At 39.3% G+C, this 18,653-nt stretch overlaps 1 protein-coding gene across 1 annotated transcript; it reads left to right on the top strand.

Moving 5' to 3' along the window:
* Positions 1–515: 515 nt before the first annotated feature.
* On the top strand, positions 516–11,992 carry amacr (alpha-methylacyl-CoA racemase). The gene is made up of 6 exons (XM_080047332.1): positions 516–531; positions 1,791–2,047; positions 2,324–2,467; positions 3,883–4,043; positions 8,568–8,754; positions 9,278–11,992. The coding sequence occupies exons 2-6, from the start codon at positions 1,801–1,803 to the stop codon at positions 9,685–9,687; spliced, it is 1,149 nt and encodes a 382-aa protein (XP_079903458.1). The 5' UTR covers positions 516–531; positions 1,791–1,800; the 3' UTR covers positions 9,688–11,992.
* The last annotated feature ends 6,661 nt before the right edge of the window (positions 11,993–18,653 follow it).

Here is an 18,653-nt window from a genome sequence, read left to right as displayed (position 1 = left end):
CATAAGAACTACATTTCCCAGAAATCTTATGGCCGGCACGCTGAGGTCACCAGGAAGCAGCTTCATAACAAGTTTCGCTTACTTTGCTAGTCAGCACACCCCGAAGGCCGCCCGGCTATGCGGAGTCAGCTCTCTTTATCAAAACTGGGTACAGTGCGGATTACCTGCTCAACCAGTTAACGATTTTTAAACAGGTGAGGACAAACATGAGCTTTATGGTTCAAAATATTGGCGTGTTTTGTTGTTTAAATCCGAATAATTTTGTTAATTAGCAAATAACGTCACTATTGAATCAACATGAACCCTTTACGATTTGTTAAATAAGGTATTACATTTATATTTTTTCTTATGATCTTTTCTGTGTAGCATATTGCCCGCCGTTCCCAATATTTACCGTTTCGGCCAAAGTCCTCCCACCCGCACCGAGCTCGAGCGCTCCTTCGCGCGCACTAGTGAAGAAATCGAACCATTGCAAGCCTGCAGCAGAAAGTCCTTTACTCGACTTGGAAAGCATAAGGTGGATAAACTTTGGTGAGAAGCTGCTTTCTAAAAATACCCTTGTGCGCTGATGTAGCTTAACAACTGCCGCTTCTCATTCAAGAGTATTGTTTTGACCTCCTCCTAAATATAAAAAAGGGCTCAGCTGTTATTGTTCAGAGTGCAGACTGTTGTCAAAATTGACCTGTTAGCTATTGTTATTATGAAAGTAATGTCAGAAAACGAAACATATAGTAGCCTACAACTTGGTAAAAACTCAGCAAGTACTTGTTGACATAATTGTTTTACTTTAGACTTAACAGGCTTACCTAGCTGCTGCTAGCACTTAATAGCTTATGGCACTTTGGACTTTGAAAAAGAATATGAACTTTGACACAGTTTCAGAGTCTAAAGTCTAAAATGTACTCTAGCTTGCTTTTTATACCTCGCAGGGACGTGTGCACTGCTCATATATGTTGTCTATATATTACAGGAGAGAAATGTGCTAAGACTCATGCTAGCCTTCCCAAAGAATATGAAAACTAGACTTCTGGTTTAGTGTCTACCCTTCAATCACAATAAAGGCCAAAATGATCATCAACCTGATGTCTATACCATAGCTAGTTTGCTGAAGGGATTATGCAACTAACTATTATATTCATTATTCAATTATTTGCATTGATTTATGGAATGGTGTATGCACAATCTTGTTCCACATTCAGTTTCTGAAATGTGATAAAGAAAAGCGGTAAATATGCACATTTGAACATCTTGAAAGTGTTGGGAAATTTTTTCACTATTTTTGATGTTTCACATTATTTAAATGTCAGTTGAGTTGACTGAGGTCTCTAACTTGCTGTCATATCAGGAAAATTGGGGCATACATTTTGAGATTAGTATAAAAGGAAAAAAATCTTCAAAATGTGTCTTTGGCATTTAGTAAATTGCATTGCAGTGCTGCTGTGACCAGTGTCCTTATTACTTACAAACAACATGTTGGTATGAATACAATACATAATCTATTACTCCTCACCTTCTGTGAGGCTACAGGGCCATCCATTAAAAAAAAACAAATGCTCGCTAAGTACTGACAGGTGAGGAGGAGCTACAAGCTTATGTTTTATAATCCATTAACATTTGTACAACACTGTAGCGTTCCCCTTTTTATCAGACACGTAACTCGTTTACCTTCTGCCTTTTTTACCAAGGACCAAAAAATAATTGTTTTAGCATCTGAATTGTTTGTGCTGTCGGTGTCACACTGAATTTAATTACACTGAGAAGTTTAAAAAATATATTCTACCTGTCTATAGTCCTTTCATCATGGCATTGGCTGGAGTGAGGGTTATCGAGCTGGCAGGCTTGGCGCCGGCACCTTTCTGCGGCATGATCCTGGCTGATTTTGGCGCCAAGGTGATCCGTGTGGACCGCACAAAGGTTACCATGTCTTTGGACACACAGGCGCGTGGGAAACGATCTGTGGCCATCAACCTGAAGACACCCGCGGGTGTAGCTCTACTCAAGAAGCTCTGTGTCCAGTCTGATGTGGTCCTCGAGCCCTATCGTAAAGGTCAGATCAGTTACTTAGTTAGAACAGTCATATAAAGTCATTATTTAAGGGGGAAAATTCCTTATAACTCACATCCATGCTTCCTTTGTTCTGGCTGGTGTTTGGGAGGGAGATAACAAGGAAGTCATATGGCTAAAAGGCCAACCTATATATAGCCTTGATGGGAGTGGCCAACCCATTGAGTGGCAGGTGATGCAGGTAGATAGACCTGGTATAAGTGACTGACTTGTGATTTAACAGTCATATTGTAGTTTGACTTTTCTTCCGACCCTCCAGGTGTGATGGAGAAGCTGGGCCTTGGTCCAAACGAGCTGTTGAAAGAAAACCCTCGTCTGATCTACGCCCGGTTGACAGGGTACGGACAGAGTGGATCTTATGCCAATGCGGCCGGGCATGATATCAACTACCTCGCCTTGTCGGGTCAGAACAGACACATACACACACACACATGACTGTTTTTAATATTAACGCACTTCACAATACATTGCATCACCTATAGTAGAGGAGGATGATTCCCTCCTGTTTGTGTTCTCTTTAAGGTGTTTTTTCTCTGTGTACACTGTACATCCACGATTATTTTGGTGAAAAAAGGTTGAATTCCTGAACACTGACAAAGTTACAGTCTATAACTCAGGGTTGACGGTCAACTTTTACCTTTGACATTTTTTCTTTTCACTTAATCCTACACATAGTTACAATAGACAGCCCTTACCTTTCAAGTAAAACTAGCTAAACTTAACAACACTTGACTCTAACCATCTATCCTGAAATGAATGGGAAGTCTGCGGCAAGAATACATATAAAGAATCTTTATATTTATTTGGTTTGACATTTTTATTCAAATAGTTAATTTTAGCTTTTATTATATTTATTTAAGTGAGGTGAGGTGACTTATGCGAAAAGCTTGACAACAGCAGGAAGATGCAACATATAAAGATCAACAACAAAAGTGACTGGGGTAAGATGTAAAGCTTAGCCCCAATATAACTCTGATAACACACAATATAGAGGATATATGTAAAACCCTATGGATACCACTGGGGGGTGATACAGTTAACCCAACCATATGGTAATTTTGCATAAAGTAGGAGCACTTCCCGAAGATAATTTAAAAGCGTTTTCACCCTCAAAGCACGAAATTCCCAACTGTCTTGCTTAATTTAATTTGAAATGGAAGCCTAAAATGTATTCTATGGTACTACAGCAAAAATAAACATCTTCAAGGGCTGGCTTTTGTCCTTGTATGCGTCTTCAAATAATTAAAGAGAATAACAGCTCGAGGCAAAAAATAATTTTATCAAAACATAACGATCCCCAGATGCACCCAAAATTTTACTGAAAAACTATAAACCTATACACTTGTTTTAGATTTAAATCGTAAAGCTACTGATACACTGACTACATTTAAATGAGATGTATATCAACAAGTTGCTTTTTCTTTTTGTGTGTTTTATACAGCACATACAGAATTTTTTTGGAAACACCTGTAACAGCTTTTTCTAGTTGGCATTGATACCCAGGAAGCAGAGGAATAAAAAAATTATTTTGTAACATATACGTACGAGTACGGAGTAACAAAAAGAAGCCATGTGCAAAAGTCAGGTCAGAATAAAAATTCCAATCAGATTTGCTCAAAGCATATATTGAAAGAAAAAACATTCCCATTAGCAGAAGCTGTTATAATTTCCCTTTGTCGTTTAATGAGCTGGCTTCACTGCCTGCCTTCATTCATTCACCTATCAAACTAATTACTTTTAGTTTGTTTTCAGGCCACTTGAGGTACTTAATTGTTCTCCTATAACAACGCTCTCATCAGCTGTCATTTCCCTTCACAGGTCTTTTATCCCGGCTGGGTCGTAGTGGAGAGAAGCCCTACGCTCCATTGAACCTCATAGCAGACTTTGCAGGGGGCGGACTCACATGTGCTCTGGGGATAGTCCTAGCTCTGCTGGAGAGGACAAAGTCAGGCAAAGGACAGATCATTGATGCCAGTATGGTAAGCAGCAGCATACAGTCACACTCCAGGTGTTACGGCACATTCAGCCCTCTAGCAAAAATATGCAGTGGGCGCTGTTGGGATATTGCTGCAGGTGCTGCTGAGAGGAAGAGGGACAAGCCTGGTAGTCAAGGTTGAAGGCTCGGAGGCAAGATTTTCAAGAAAGTTATCATTTACTTCTCAAAGTTTAATCTGCAAACTTCATTGATTTGGTCTGATTATTTTCAACAAGTTAAGGGACTTGGTATTTTATCTTCAGCATCTCAGGCAGTGCAATAAATTTTCGATGCCATTTTATTATGTTTCTTAATCCTGTCCAGTCTAGTGAGGGTTAGAATCTATATCTCATGAAGTTGCCATAATATTTGAATCCAAATGTTGTATGATGGAGGATCCGGTTTCAATCAATCTCAGTCTGATACACATAATGGTAGCTCCTAAGGGGTTTCGGGCGGATAAGAAATTCTGCTTTTACTCCATCCTGGAATCAGACAAAGAGGGGTAACTTCTTTGGCAAAGTAACGTTGGGCGAGAGACAGACTTTGATAAGAATTCTCAAAATCAGAACGGCAGAGATCCGGATGTTCTTAATTTAGCCTGTTGTCATGTTGGATGGTGCCCCAGCAAATCCTGGGCTTCAATTCAACCGCACACCCCTAGTAATAAGTCTGGGATTAGTGAGAAAAAAAAAGAAAATTGTACACACGGGGAAAATAGGGCAAATGTTTAATAATGCCGGGCAGGAATAGATGGTACATTAATCCCACATTGAATAATACACATTGGGCCGGTTTCGCAGACATGGATTAAGCCTAGTTCTGGACTAAATTGTACTTTCAATGGACAATCTCCATTCAAAATTCCATTTAGTCCAGGACTAGGCTTAATCCATGTCTGTGAAACTGGCCCATAGTGTTACGGACTGCCACTAAAGCTTAGCCTGGTCCAGACCATCGTACTTAATTTCATTTTTACAGAAGGTCTGGAATCGCTCAATTGACAAACGTTACCTTACTTGAAGTGTCTGTTGAAGTTTAAAACTATTGGATCTGCCCAGTGCCTCTGTGGATCTGCCATAACCAATCGCATAACGTTTGGTCGTGGCGTATGTCATGCGCCGCCTTCAAGTTCTGACTACAACTAAAAATGGAGCACAACCTCAATGTCATTGTTCTCAGCCACTCCCTCTGTTTGCTGACTGGACCGCTAAAAATCTACCGAAGAAAACCCGCAAATAAAATGCAGACTCGGACTGACTTCTGAAGGGAAAATTGAGCAGATGTAGGTAGGCGGGCGGTGCCAGGCTAACTAATTTAAGGTATTTTTTCACTGTTGATTAATCTGTTGATTATTATTTGAAAGATTAATCTATTTGTGGTTAGCTCCGTGCAAAGTCAACACGTTTGATTTCATTTCATTTTGATTTTGATTTTATCAATCTATTATCAAATTCGATTTCATTTTGCGTCGGTCAACTAATCAATCAATCGACTATATAGTTTCAGCTCTTACGCTGTTGAAGTTTAACAAAATGATGTCTGTCTGAACTCAATGCTACAAATACTAAAACATATTATTTCTAATGGGATGCATTACTGTGGAACACATTTATTTGGAAATCGAGCATCAATTTGATCATTTTATAATTGATTTGGCATACATTTGCTGTATTGAGATTCATAGAAAGTATTATTCCTATAGAAACTAATGACAAAAGTTAAAGACAGCGTATATTGGAATTAGACATGGGCTTCAGAGAGAACAAAAGCCTGCTTCCGTGTGTGTGTCTCTCTTTCTTTCTCTCTCTCTCTCTTTCCCTCTCTCCCTCTCTCTCTCTCCCTCTCTCTCATATGTATATATCCAATTGATCCCCCCCTCTTATTTTTTTTTGTCTTGTTTCAAATGGTGTCACGCCTGTTGTTAAATCACTACAATAATTGATCCAAGACACATTTTGAACCCTCATAGGCTTACTGTTGTGAAATTGCGACGTCTATTTGAAGCTGTCTACATCCGGTAAACTGCAGACTGCTGCAACTTTAGCAACATTATTGGTCGGGATATTATACTACATTCCAAATTCACACAAACATGACTGATCCCTGAGCAGAATAGAAGGATTTGAGGAAAAAAAGGCAGTGTGAGCTTTGACTTCAATTGTGAGCAGACGATAACTAGGACAAGGATGAGGAGAAAGCAACACTTTTGTGATTGTGATGTGTGGGCTTCACAGAAACAATTTTCATTCTACGTTTCAGTCTGTCAAGCCCCGGCATGCCTAGACTTAGGAACATGTCACATGAATCAGTGTGAGGTTGCAAAGGTTTGAGCTGTTCATTGCCATGGAAAAAAGACAGATCCGAGTGAACAGAAATTGGATTTTCACCTGCAGTTTCAATGAAGCCAAGGCTGCCTGGTGGGGCAAATCCACGTCCAAATCTTGTATTGATCTGGACAAAAGACCATCCTTTGTGAAAGTTTGCACAGTGGAAATTGTACATGTTTTGGCAAACTATCATCCCCGGGTCAATTCTTGGCTGCAATTCAAGTGTAATTGTGGAACCCCGCAGATCCCTGAAAGCAAAATAAACAGGACACACTCCAAGGCATAGCTGGAAACATCTCTCATCCATATAAATATATCTAGGCCGACCATCCCTCAACCAGGCAGGAGCACAAAGCCCCAGTGTGAAATACATGGCCAACAGTCCCCCTCCCACTGGCATGCTGCAGGGCACCTGTGATATATCAAGAAAACGGCCTCCTTCAGTTCTTGTGTCCCAAACAAGGATGACAAGGATCCATCACATAAGAATAGTCCTCAGACATCAAAAATCATTGATGTTCACGCAAACATTATGTAATTGAGGGGGTGATGTATTAAAATGAATTTTTTCTTAAAAAAATGTATTGGTGAGAACAGAATTACAGCATGGATTAAAATGAAAGTTGTACTGGTCAAATACATTTGCTTCTCACTGTACTGTATTAAACAGTTTAATTCCCATAAAAATCACTTTTAAGATAGAAATGTTGATATTTTTGAATAATCATCGCCTAATAATCTATGGACTTTGTTCAAATTAAAGTGGTGATATTTGTATAAGCTAAGAAATGCTTTTGCAATGTTTTTCACCAAAAATAAAAAAAAATAAAAAAAATACTTATTATTATTATTATTATTACTTATTACAACTACCGTACTCAAAAAACTGCTGTTTTGTAATGGTAGGCGATAATGTAACATTCAAAGAAAATAAGGTTTTAATGCGGAGAAGTAACATTTGCAATGCCCACATGGCATCAGCCTTGTATTTCTTTGTAAAATGTATATTTGAAGATGTAGGGTCCATCGAGAGAATAAAAAGCATTCAGTCAGCCGTACCTGGCTTTTAAGCAGGCTCCATAGTTGACACACTGAAGCTCTGACCAATGACAGAGCTGCTTTCTTCTCTACTGTGAGTTGTCACTGATGACTCATACAGCAGAAGTGTGTTAGAAAAGTAACACACTGTACATTGTTCAGCTTCAAATATTAACACACACACACCAGTACTGTTACTTTTGACTAGTACCACAGCACACAGTGTAACAGAGGTTCCAGCAATCAGCAATAATAGAAGTGTAACCAGAAAGAATGAATTGTGCTCGCTAATAGCACCATTATTTGTGTATAAATAGCACCTATAATCTGCCCCGTTTTGGCACCATGTCCACGAAAGAATTTGCACTAATCATATGCCGGCACTCACGCCCACAAAGTTTGGCAGCTTTAAGCATGGAGCCGTGGTTGCTTCATAAAGACGATTGGTCAGGGTTTGATGGGGATTAATGTTCTGTTTTCTAACCCACATCCACACAGGTCGGCTGTTACATACATATCACAGGTTTTTTCATACAGTGAAATTGTTTTTAAATAAGCAGACCTTGATTGAATAATCCTGAGCTCCATCAGAACTGTTTTAATAGCTGCAAAAACAGCTCAACCCTTTAGTGGATTTGGCCATTTGTTTGCGGTACTTCCACAAGCTTTGCTAAAATGCTTAGAATCCAAAAGGTAATTTCCACATTTTAATGTTATTTGCAATAGCACGGGTAGCAACTTGTATTTTGTAATGTGTTTTATGTGTAACTGTGTTCTGCTGTACAGCTTGGCCAGGTCTCTCTTGTAAAAGAGATTTTAATCTCAATGAGACTAACCTGGTTAAATAAAGGATAAATAAATAAATAAATGTCACCTGCTCTGTGTTTTTTCTTCTCTCTAAATCAAGTATGTTTTTTGAACTGACTTGTAGGAGGTAGTTTGCAAATGCAGTGAGTTTGATCCACTGAATGCATGAATGAAGAAACAATGAACGAATAAATGAAGGACTTGAATTGAAGCAAGTATTCTCTTATTTAAGGCAAAGACATGGTCATTCATATTCACTTTGCTGTCCTTTGATATTATATAAATAATCATGCATGAAATATAAACCTAGACCCTTCTCCTTTTCTTCTCCCCCCGTCTCTCGCTGTCCTCAGGTTGAAGGAGCAGCATATGCAGGTTCATTCGTATGGAAATCTCAGGGCATTGGCATGTGGGAGCACGCGAGAGGAGAAAACATGTTGGACGGTGGAGCGCCGTTCTACGATACCTACCAGACTTCAGACGGAAAGTACATGGCCGTGGGTGCCATCGAGCCGCAGTTCTACATACAGCTACTCAAAGGTTCGTAGTGTGCAAGAACAGCTTGGAGGCGTTTTAATTGATGCAATTACCCTCTCAAGGTTCCCTGAAACCCCAGGGGAAAGCAAGGCACAGCAAAGGCACAGCGTGTATTCGTGTAATGAAATGCCCTTCCCTCCCCTTCTCCTCCCAACACAGACATGTATGAATGTACAATGTGAAAGAAATGGCTACGATCAAATTTGAAAACTGTTTCTGAGGGTGCTTCTGTTGTATGCACATTGGTGAAAAATACAATGCAGATGGTGTAAAGGTCTCACTATTGTGTGCTAATTTGTTTAGTACATGTTTATGACTGATAAAAATTGTAGCTCAAGGTAAACAATCATGATTAGTGAAAATTAACAAATCACTTTCAAGATAAATACTGGAACTCCACAAAGACTGACAGCTCGTTTTTTGATCGAGTCGTTGGTGACCACTGCTCTTAAGATGTCTTAGATCTTTTTGCTATTGACTTACTGTAGTCTGTCCGTTGGGTTACATCTCTCTTCTTTTCTCCTAGGCTTAGAGTTGGACCCTGGAGAGTTGCCTTCTCAGATGAGTGTCAGTGATTGGCCAGAGCTGAGACGGATCTTCACAGAGCGTTTTGCTTCAAAAACCCAGGAGCACTGGTTAGGGATTTTTGACAGGACTGATGCATGTGTAACACCCGTGTTGTCTTTCGACGAGGTGAGCTCACACCCACATAACCAGGAACGCTCTTCTTTCATCAAGTCCTCCATGGGGGACGAAAGCCCCCGGCCAGCCCCCGTCCTCTCTCGGACTCCTGCAGAACCGTGCCTTGCCTCAGACCCGGCTATTGGAGAAGACACAGCCAAGGTCCTGGGGGAATACGGCTTCTCATCAACAGAGATTGATCAGATGCTAGCAGCAGGGGTTGTAGAGAATAACGCTACCAAAGCAAAATTGTAGAAGATCACAATTCAAGAGCTTTAGTTTGAAAAACATCAACACTTGTTTCAGGGTTTTAATGTGGGGAGGATCACATGGAATAGATGGACTTGGATAAGACTAATTATGAGCTTATAAGAACACAATGGTTCTAGTGATTGATTTGGATAAAAAAAAATAACTGTTTCACATTTCAGTGATTTGCAGTAAGACATTTAATTCAAAGATGTTCTTTTCATGAAGTAGAAACTCAGACTGAGACACTTAATAAAAACACATTTAGTGAGAGAAAGACTAAGATACTTCTCCATTGCAACCCTTTTGCGTTCATTATTTGCCTTGATCTAAAGGCCAGGACACACCGGCCCGATATTCGCCATCGTAGAGTTTCGAGGGGACGGAGACACGAATCTGTTTGGTGTGTGCCGTGAAATCGGTCGTAGTTGATGTCGTCGGGCTTCTTTTGAGCCGATAATCGGCGGCGGACAGTCTTTCAGTTGGAGCAATTTGATTTGTGGAGGGCTAGCGAATCAGTGAAGCCCGGAAGTGAGGCGGGTAGCACAAACAGCTAACAACAGTTAGGCATCGTTTTAATGTGTTTGTTTGTTTCGTTCAGCGAGTACTCACATGCATCAACCCTTGTTGACTGCTCGACACCATGCTCGACACTCTTTGCTAAAAATGGTGCTCTTTATGGTCCATAAATATAAATACGTATTTCTGTCTATGTTTATGGTCTAGAGAGCCGTCCCATCATTTCCGGCTTCCGTATTTTTTCGGGCCACAATACAGATTAGCGCCGCCTGCTGTTATGGAGACATTACGTCCCGCGCAAGCGCAGAGCGTACGGAAAGGCAACAGTCGGTTTGGTGTGTTCTTTGCACTTTTTCGGCCGCAACGGGAAGACTGGAGCTCCCTGAATCGGCAGTCACCATTTTCGGGTAGTCGGACTGGTGTGTCCTGGCCTTAACACGTTGTATGTCATGTAGTATGTGTTTTTTTTTAAATACAGTGTTTGGAGGTGGCAGATTGGGCTGCTGCTCTGGTGTTAAGGTGTTCACGGTATAGGGACTTAAGCGATAATACAGTGCTTCTTCTGTGCCAGAAGAAGTTTGTGTAAATCAGCAGCACCAGCATATGTCCATGTTCTTTTCTCTCCTACTCAGTTTGAATAATGCATAACGCTGTATCCCACTGTCTCATGGTCCAAATTGTTTTAGAAGAGTGTCTGTTCTGTAGCAGCTACATTTCTAACACACTATAGGAGATAATGGCTTTGCCTACGTTTTTTGAGGGTTTTGCGTTTTAATAATACACGTTTGCAGCTGCTTCAGAATTGGTAACAGACTGCTCCAACATGACAACCTTTTCTTGCCGTTAACTTTCTCTGTAGTCATTCATTTGTTGTCATTGTGCTATGTTTCATTTTAATTTTATCTGGTGAGGAGGAATAGTATTTGCAGAACAGCAGTTTGTTGGTATTTACGAGCTGACGACAGGAACGGCAAATGATGCAAGGAAGCAACAAAATTGTGAATTTTGCAGCATCAAAACAAGAATTGTTTTAAAATGTTATGAAGTAATTTGAGTGTGAGCTGTGATGAAACACACCAAACCGGTGCGTAAAGATGGCGGAGCACACGTTGGAACACACAAAGGTTGCAGAGGGTCTTACAAGGAGTTTCAAGGGCATTTAGAATGTTTATCACAACATACCATTCATTTATTGATTTGATTTTATTATACCAGAAACCTGAAACTAATATGTGATTATTACATATAATGCAGAACTATTCAATAGAAGCATTCAGTCCCTATAGTAATCAAAGTAATTATTTTAGTAATAACATACCTTTTATTATTATTAAAAAGAAGAATACCGCTTAGAGTAAGAACCAAATTGTAGGGGATATTTAGTTTTTTCTTCTGGTGGATCTCATTTTGTTCATTGTAATGTATCCACCTGTGCAGTAGTGATTCCATTACTTCACTGGAGCCTGGCAGTGCTGCCAAAGGTTTGAATGATTGATTTAAAATGATTTAACGCTCTGGCTCTCTGTGGCTTAAACAATTACATAATTATAATTAATTATCATAAGGTGTCATTCATAACATGTAAATCGTATATAGTTGGCATATTTAAAATATTTTGCTGGGGTTTTCAATGATGGAGAAACACAGCAAGATCACTTTCGCTTGAGTTGTAGAGCAGCTCTGTCATTAATGAAATTCTCGCCACAGGAGTAACTTTAGAATTCAAATTGAAATCTGGCTGTATAAAACATTGTTATAAATAATCTCAATAAAATGCGAATATGTCACCATGTATGAAATGTGAGGTAAAGACTCTGCATGTTATTTAATTGTGGACCCATGATGTGAAGGAGGGATGATTGAATACGGGCCACAGCGTGACTCCAATGGCTTAAAATAAACTGAATGTGGAACTCCCTTTGTAGCTGAAAAATAAACCTATGGTAATAGCATACCGTGAAGATAATAGCTTTACCCCCACTTCCGTATTGTCATGATCTGATTGGTTTTTAGCTGTATAAGATCAACATCCAGAATACCCTGATTTACTAAAATCAGCATGCCTCATCAAAAAACTCAAACAAGTCTCCGATATGAGTGTAAAAGTGATGTGTTGACTGTTTTCCACAACATATATTAAAAAAGATATGACTTGAAGTTAAGATGAAATGTGCAAAGGGTTGAAAAGGTAAAATCACATGAAAATAACTATTTTTATAATTTGTTATTACATTAGAAATTAATTCATCATTGCTGTCAGACAGCAATTTGCAGCCTCTAAAACATGAGGATTTGCTGCTGTGTTTTCACGGACTTTACTTTTGGCTCGGATAAACTTTACTTTTGGCTTCCGTACTTTCTGAAATTTCTCAGATTAAGCAAAAATTCGATTCATGGAGAAAATAATCTGCAGATTAATCGATCAATGAAACTAATCGTTAATTGGAGCCCTACTTGCAACGTTTACATCTATGTTTGCAACGTTCTTCCTCACTGCCTTTGTTGGCAAGTTGCTGCATATCTTACTGCCAAACTCAACATCTTTTTGAGTATTGTGTATTTTGTCTTTATGCTAAAATAAGATAAGATAACTCTAAATTTCATATAAAAAACAAAACAAATTGAGAGTGGTTTCAATTGTCTGATTGAAATATACGCAAGAAAGCGAATTTGTGAAATGATCCCTTTAGGTGTAGCCCTAACTGGGCTTCTTGGCTTAAGTCTCCAACATGCTGCTGTCTGTATTGGGCTGTTTTTATGTAGATGTTGTCAAATACTGTGTAACAGATTTAGTTCTATCAGGGTTGATACAAATAAATATTCTTGATTATTTTTTGAGTTTTCAAAGTACTGACTAATGTGTGAGCAATAGCCTATTGTTCACAGTTTTTTGTTGTTTTGTTTGTATTCTAAACCTACTCAAGCAGAACAGCTACGCTCTAATTTACAAGAAATGGAGCGTTTTGGATTAACAGCATGTGCATATGTCAGCTGCTTGTCACTAAGCAACATGTGGATGCTACAGTAGTCCTTACGGCCCAGCGTCTTCCATGCTGTGTGCAGATGTGTGTCACGTTGCTGCTTTCATCAAGGTGTTACATGAATGGACTATCCTTTATAACAGAGCTTTTCACTCCATCTAACAGTAACACAATGTGAACGGGAAAGTACTATTGAAGTCAAGCTCGTCATGTGTCAGATGCAACACAATTAGGCCAACAGGTCTCCCAACTACCACTACTACAGCCTGACCTTAAGGCTTGTATGTATGTGAGGAATGTCTGTGGTGTGACTCCAAACATCTGACTCTCACGGTGCCAGGCCAAACACAGGGCAACTGACAGCAAGCACATATAGCATGAGATTAGTACAGGCTTCAAACACAGTTGAAACCAGGACTGTTGAGGGTAGTTAGGATCTATTTAATCTCCATTGTTCAAAAGTATTTTTAAGTAAACATGCAGAGGTTAAAAGAAAAACATATTTGAAGATCTAAAGCTTCAGGGTCACCATAAGTAGAGGATTATTAGGCATCAGTCTATAATATGGTGGGTGTTGCAATAATCTAACTATAAAGGACGACATATGTGTGTGCGTGCTTTGAGTTTCTTTATTTCTCCCTTGGCGATTGTGTTGCTGAGAAGTTGACATCCACTGCACTGGCCATGTGACCATGCCCTCACGTGTGTGCATGCGTCAATGTGTGCACTCCTGCGTACATTCTCAGGATCCTTGGATCACGCTGTATTTCATTCACATAATTATTTTCTGCCCAGTTTACAGGAAACTCTTCTCCGCACTTCTTTACTGCTCTTTCTCTTTTGTTATCAGAATTGCACCCATGTGGGATGGATCACATGCATTACCACTTGATAAACTGTAGCCCTTGTGATTACATGGCTTGGTAAGGAACTCGTTCATTAAGGCATAAGTGGTTTGGGAGAGGAGGAGAGATCCTTGCATTATTCCAAATAAGTAATTACAGTCAAGGACGGCCTAACATTGTTAGAATTTAATTTTTATCTTTTCCACAGAGTTCGACAGATTTAATGAATGGTTTATTTATTTTATTTATTTATTTATTATTCTTTCGGACAATTCCACACAATACACAATTTTCTCTTGCAAATATTCATACATCATACTTTGTGTTGTCCGAAGGGAGACGGAAGAAGCCAAAGGCTTATCAGGTCCCGCCCCCATTTTCATCAAATTCGGATTCAGATACACAGATTACTGTTACAGAAAAATGGTTTAACACATGCGTCTGCTTCTGAGCTCACTAACTTTTGCTCTTAATGACCTACCAGGTTTATTAGAATAACTCGTTTATTTAACAAGATGTGGAGATGACCTTCAACGCTTCCACGGAGCAGCTTCCGCTTTATGAGTTAATGTGTTGTTGGAAAATAGGACTGTGTCCTTTCAATTATAATAACAGCTTTAGACATGGAGGAATACAAATTAAATGTGGAGTAAGTGAACGCTTGTTGTCTGAATAACTTTTCATCAAAATCACTTAATATCTCCTCACGATCCGATACCTGTCCGTACTGTGTGCGCTTAAAAAAAAAATCCAGTGTCAATACACTGCCTAGGCTCTGTAAACTGGTATGTTAACAACGGGTAAGTAAACAAAGTGGGCCCACCATAGCTAGCAACGTGCCCGTCTACAGAGCCTATAATGTATTAACACTGGCTTTTTTCCAGATCAAACACAGTACGGACAGCAGATTTTTGACAAAAAGTGATTTTTACAACAATCATTCTCCATTGCTGACTCCACCTTTTAATTACATTTCTGTTTTCCCGAAAATGTATTTCCAAAAGTGTCAAATGACTAGGTTCCTACTTTATCTTCTTTTTACCGTTTGCATTTTTGTCTCCATAACATCAACACTTGGTTGAGGCAGCTTTGTTGTTGCATCATGCAGCTTTACAGAGGGGGCTGCAATGGTTAAACCTTGTCTAATTAGAGGCTCATCCATTGCCTGCGTTTGCACATCAAGAGAATGCGCTGGCAGGCACAAACCTTCGCTCAACTGTTTGTGTTAAAGTCGACATGTGAACCATGTGAACGTGCAGAGGAAGACTTGTGCAACAGTTTTCTTTCATTGGGTTCTGCAGTTTAAAATTAGACAGTTAATTGAGCATGCTGTTCTGTCTCCATCAATGTAAATTACGTATCCTTATGTTTCATACAGTAGGGGAGAGTGGGGTGAGTTGTGCCACTTTTTACTCAAAGTGACTTTAAAGTGAGGCCTTGGCCTTGGTCAGTGATTCTTGAGAACCGGGACAAAAGGTTGTCTTGCATATGTAACTGCTGTTATGTTTAAAACTAAAATTATTTAAAATTGTAGATGTTATTAGGGATTAAGAATAGAATGCCTGGAGCACAATTATCCCCTTAAATTAAATGTTATCATTATTATGTCAAATATATGACACTTGTTATCTTCTCACGACGTCCAAAACAGTGTGTCCTCAGAGAAGGTTTGAATCTTTCATATGCAATAAAACTTAATAAAATGTACTTTAATAATTAAAAATAGCTTTTTTCATCAAAAGCAACACTAAATAATCTCTCATATCAATAAAAACAGTTTTTCTTCAACACGTTCATGTTTTATATGGTTTCTAAGTGGTGGGACACTTTTTGTCACTACGTTTTTAATAGGACAAAGGATTGGAAGGTATACTGAAGAAGTCTGACTTTGAAGATGATTTTTTCACTGATTTTAGTGGTATTGTTAGCAGCTAGCTCCCGAGCTAGCTTCGCAGTAGCCACCATCTTTTGCAGCATTTTTATTGTGAACATGCCGTTTCCATTAGCGTGTGGCTGTCGGTGCATCTGAACATAGTCTTTCATGTAGACAAGGATAGGTCATGTCAAACTGTTCAAAGTGCGTTACTAGTACTAGACGGTTCTTCTCATGGGTAGGCTAAACCTAACTGTGCTAACAGGCTATACGTCATCATTGTTTACAAACAGACAGAGGGTGAGGCGTATCTGGCTTCGCTTCCGGACAGCTGGCGGGGGGAGCTCAAAGATATTTACGAGGGGAGCTGCAGCTCTTTTTAAAAAATAGGCCATTGTGAGATTAGCTGAACATCAGCATAGTACAATAAATTATCTGAAAGTTTTTTTCAGCAAACAATTGAAGAAAAACGTATTAGGGACCACTAAGACCATATAATATGGTGTATAATAGAACCGAAAAGTGTATATTATGGGAGCTTTAAGGTTGATATAAAGTAAATATTTTACAAAGATTGAAGGTCAATTTTCTTAAACAGTAAAGTGGCTTTACCTGCAAAGCTCACAATGACAAAGTCACCATCATCATCATCATCATCATTCTGGCCATCTGAACTCTCATCAGTGGTGTCGTTAAGTGTAATTGAGATGTCAGTCTCTTCTGAGCTACTGTAGACAATCACCTTCTTTTTGGTGACCAGCGTGTACAGCCATGCCAACGGCACAACTCTCTTTGAAATGTACTTTGCAGTAGCTGCTCTGCGCTTCTGGAACTAACTGCCACCTGACATACGTAATGCCCCCTCCATTGAAGGGGGCATCACGTATGTCAGGTGTTTAAATGAAACCGTGTTTGTTGGAACTGCTTTAAAAAAAATATTTTTTGTAATCAAACAAATCATATATTATACAATATATCCATCTGAAATCAAGGTAGAAGTAGTAGAAGTATTAAATAGCACAAAATAGAAGTTGTGTCATTATAGCACTTGGGTTAGTGTAAACTCTATCACTGGAGATCTGGATCGGTGTTTCACTCTATAAGATCTCTTGTCCGTGTCTGCCTGTTTTCGTGCACTGCATGTGAATTTGGCTTGTTATAGCTGAGCTGTTATTAAGAAGCTTTACAGCCTTATCAGACTTAGCCCATCACTCCAGGCTCTTTCTGTCACGCTGCTTGGTGCGGGTCTGTATTTCCAAATTGAATCCTATGGTGCTAGTTAGGATTCAGGTGCTGAAAAATATTTAGTCAGCTATAGGACCAAAAACCACAGCAAGAAAAAAAAGTTTGACACACTGGATGGAGTCTTGCTGAGACGTTTAAAGATAACATAACCAATGTGTGTGTTATAAAGTCGAAGATAATTAAAATAGTTCTGTTTCATGCATCTTATTGCCCACACCCTATCTGTACCTGTGTGTGTGTGTGTGTGTGTGTGCGTGTGCGTGTGTGTGCGTGTGTGTGTGTGTGTGTGATTCCTAATGATATTCTTGTGATCTACAGAGTCAGGTCTGTTTATTCTGACAAGGACTGGCCTTTACCTTTAAATGACCTTGCCTCGATGAAGAGCTATTCACGATTTGTCATGGATGACTTTTGAAGAGAATAATGAATGCAATCCCAGTGTGTAGTAAAACAAAAGTGAAACTCTGAATATTTATTCTCTGTTTGGCTATATAGGCCACATCTGACAGTTATGTAAACCGTATACATAGCCTCCCTGTAGCTTGAAGGTATTACTTTAGAATAACCTGAATTCTTCTCTGATTTCAATAATTTTTTTTTAAAAAGTCTGTTCCAAAAGCACATGAGAATGCGATGACACATGCAATAAGTAACAAGAGAAAATAAGCCAAGACTATCTTTGAACTTTTTTTGTTGAATAAGAAATGAATCCTGGAGCCCTGCAGAGTCCAATCCATACGATACTTTTTTCTTCTTCTTTTTTTTTACAAAGCACATGAGAAGAAAGGAAACATTTTAAAGCTCTCTCACACACACATTGAACTACCTTCTTTTTTTTCATACGTCACTGAAAACTAGACTCAAGTTTTTATTTTACCTGTGACGTTTTATAGCTAGATGGAGACTAAATTGGGCTATCGATATTTATTCTTATTTTACATAATGTTCAGTATCTTTTCAAACCAGGGAGCCAAAGCCAATTCAATGAAATGAATGAAGTCTGGTGCCACACTAGTCACTTACTAGTCATACAAATAAAAAGCCTACTGTATTACTGGCTAATAATTAGTTACTGCGGAAACAATAGAACAAATATCCCTCTTTGTCACTCACATCACACACGCACACTCCCATGAACTGCCCCGGGCCTTTACTACATAATTCGGAAGACCAAACAAGGGGAAGAAATACACCCACTTCTTTATCCCCTCCTCTCCCTCTCCCTTTCTTCTTCATTCAGTCTTACTCTGCTCAGACCAGGAGGCACCTTCACATGGAAAGTAAAAGCTGTGTGCTTTGTGGACCCCATTGCTCAGCTATGCAGTAAATAAGGAGGATTAGCTCGAGCTGAGCACCAGTGCTAGGGATTGGACACCTTGGCCATTTATCAATCGCTTGGAGAAGAAAAAGAAGACACTTCCACTCTCTTCCTTTTTTTTACCTAAATCTCCTCTTCACTTCTCCCTCTCCTTCTACCCCTCTTTCCCCCTCTATCTCTTTCTCTCCATA

This window comes from Ammodytes marinus (genome assembly GCF_949987685.1).
Source record: "Ammodytes marinus genome assembly, chromosome: 18".
NCBI classification, from domain to species: Eukaryota; Metazoa; Chordata; class Actinopteri; order Uranoscopiformes; family Ammodytidae; genus Ammodytes; species Ammodytes marinus.
The sequence above is the reverse complement of the archived record's forward strand: the minus strand, read 5'-3'. Positions and strand labels throughout refer to the sequence as shown.